Here is a 1431-nt window from a genome sequence, read left to right as displayed (position 1 = left end):
ACGTAAAGAACATGTTATACGAAATAAAGGCACTGAAAATCAAAGGCGACTAATTAAATAAATTGTTTAAAACTTTTCAAACTCCAAATGGGTTATTGAATGTACAGGTTTTGAGATGAATCATCATGCCTTTGCATCATACCGAAAATAACAATATTGCAACAAACAGGCTGCTACCGACATGCAGAATACAAAACAGGAAATACAAGTAAGAAAAATGAATTATAGAATACGAAATACGAATTATAGAATACGAAACAGGAAATACAAGTAAGAAATACGAATTATAGAATACGAATTACGAATTATAGAATACGAAACAAGAAATACAAGTAAGAAATACGAAATACAGAATACGAAATACGAAATATAGAATGGCCGAAAGGTGCACGAACCCTATTTCAAGTTGTTCTTTGTTGCTGACGTCAGAAATTGCATCTGCCAGAACAGATAGAAATGAGCTATTTGCTATGGCTTTTCCAAAATGTTGAATAATGAAGTTTCGCATGTGCAATAACAAATCATTCTGAACCGTTTTAGAGATCATAGATGCATTTCTTGGACATTTTTCAAGGTGATTGGCTAACAGGTCATCGGTTTCCATGCGAAAGCGAAGGAGAGCATGAAACTTGCCTTTGCTTTTAGCAAGAGAATAGAGTCGTCGCGATTGCCGCGGAGAGCAATGCCTTCACGGCCGCATACTTCCAATACTTTCAAAACGGAAATTATAACATGGCGATTCCTTGCAACCGTCCTCTGGGACTCGCAGGATAAGATTTGGCCAACCCTTCCGCTAGGCTTTTTGTACAATCGAAGGAACTCTGTCATCTTTGCTTTAGCAGAAAGATGGTAGTGCAGTCCTGCATGATACCGAAGATGCTCTTTGCCGTTTTTCCAGTCTGTTAGATGCTTTCGAATCAGTGTCTCAGCCCGCGGGGCGCTAGATACTTCAGGCTCTACTGGAAAAAGAACACAAGGCCAGCAGAAAATGCCTTGACAATGTAAAGAAAATCCAGAAAATGGAAATTTGTCAAAGTACGCAGGGTAAGATGGCGAGTAGTAGCTCATACACTTCTTCGTTTGTCCTTGCATATTTTGGATGGTAGCGGGCAGGAAGGAGACGGCTTTCGATGACGAATAAAATACATCAGACTTTCTGTGTCAGCCTGCCTAACGCTGCCTGACACCATTCTATTGATAACCATGACTGTTGCGTTGTGACTCTTGTAAGCTGTCCGTGTCAATTCGAAGAAAGGCAAGGCGCGTCTGGTGCAGCTTTTGTCTCTTGCAGCTAGGTTCAGACGGATCGGAAGCCATGGAAGTACCCGGAAAATACACAGACGGGCGCACTACGGCTAAGGCACTGAACTACGGTACGCAGAAAATCTTTTTGTCTTCGTAAATGCTACTGGTTTATCTGCAATTCAAAAG

General features: G+C 40.9%; 1 protein-coding gene across 1 annotated transcript in view; it reads right to left on the bottom strand.

Annotated features, from left to right (window-relative positions):
- Positions 1-468: 468 nt before the first annotated feature.
- The window catches only part of LOC136192245 (uncharacterized), a 2552-nt gene continuing 1589 nt past the window's right edge, over positions 469-1431 (bottom strand). The window contains exon 2 of the mRNA XM_065980780.1: positions 469-526. Within this exon, the coding sequence (XP_065836852.1) occupies positions 469-526 (58 nt within the window). The remainder of the gene's footprint in view (positions 527-1431) is intronic.

The sequence above is a fragment of the Oscarella lobularis genome, chromosome 10 (genome assembly GCF_947507565.1).
Source record: "Oscarella lobularis chromosome 10, ooOscLobu1.1, whole genome shotgun sequence".
In the NCBI taxonomy this organism is placed as follows: Eukaryota; Metazoa; Porifera; class Homoscleromorpha; order Homosclerophorida; family Oscarellidae; genus Oscarella; species Oscarella lobularis.
This window is presented reverse-complemented; position numbering and strand designations above follow the sequence as displayed.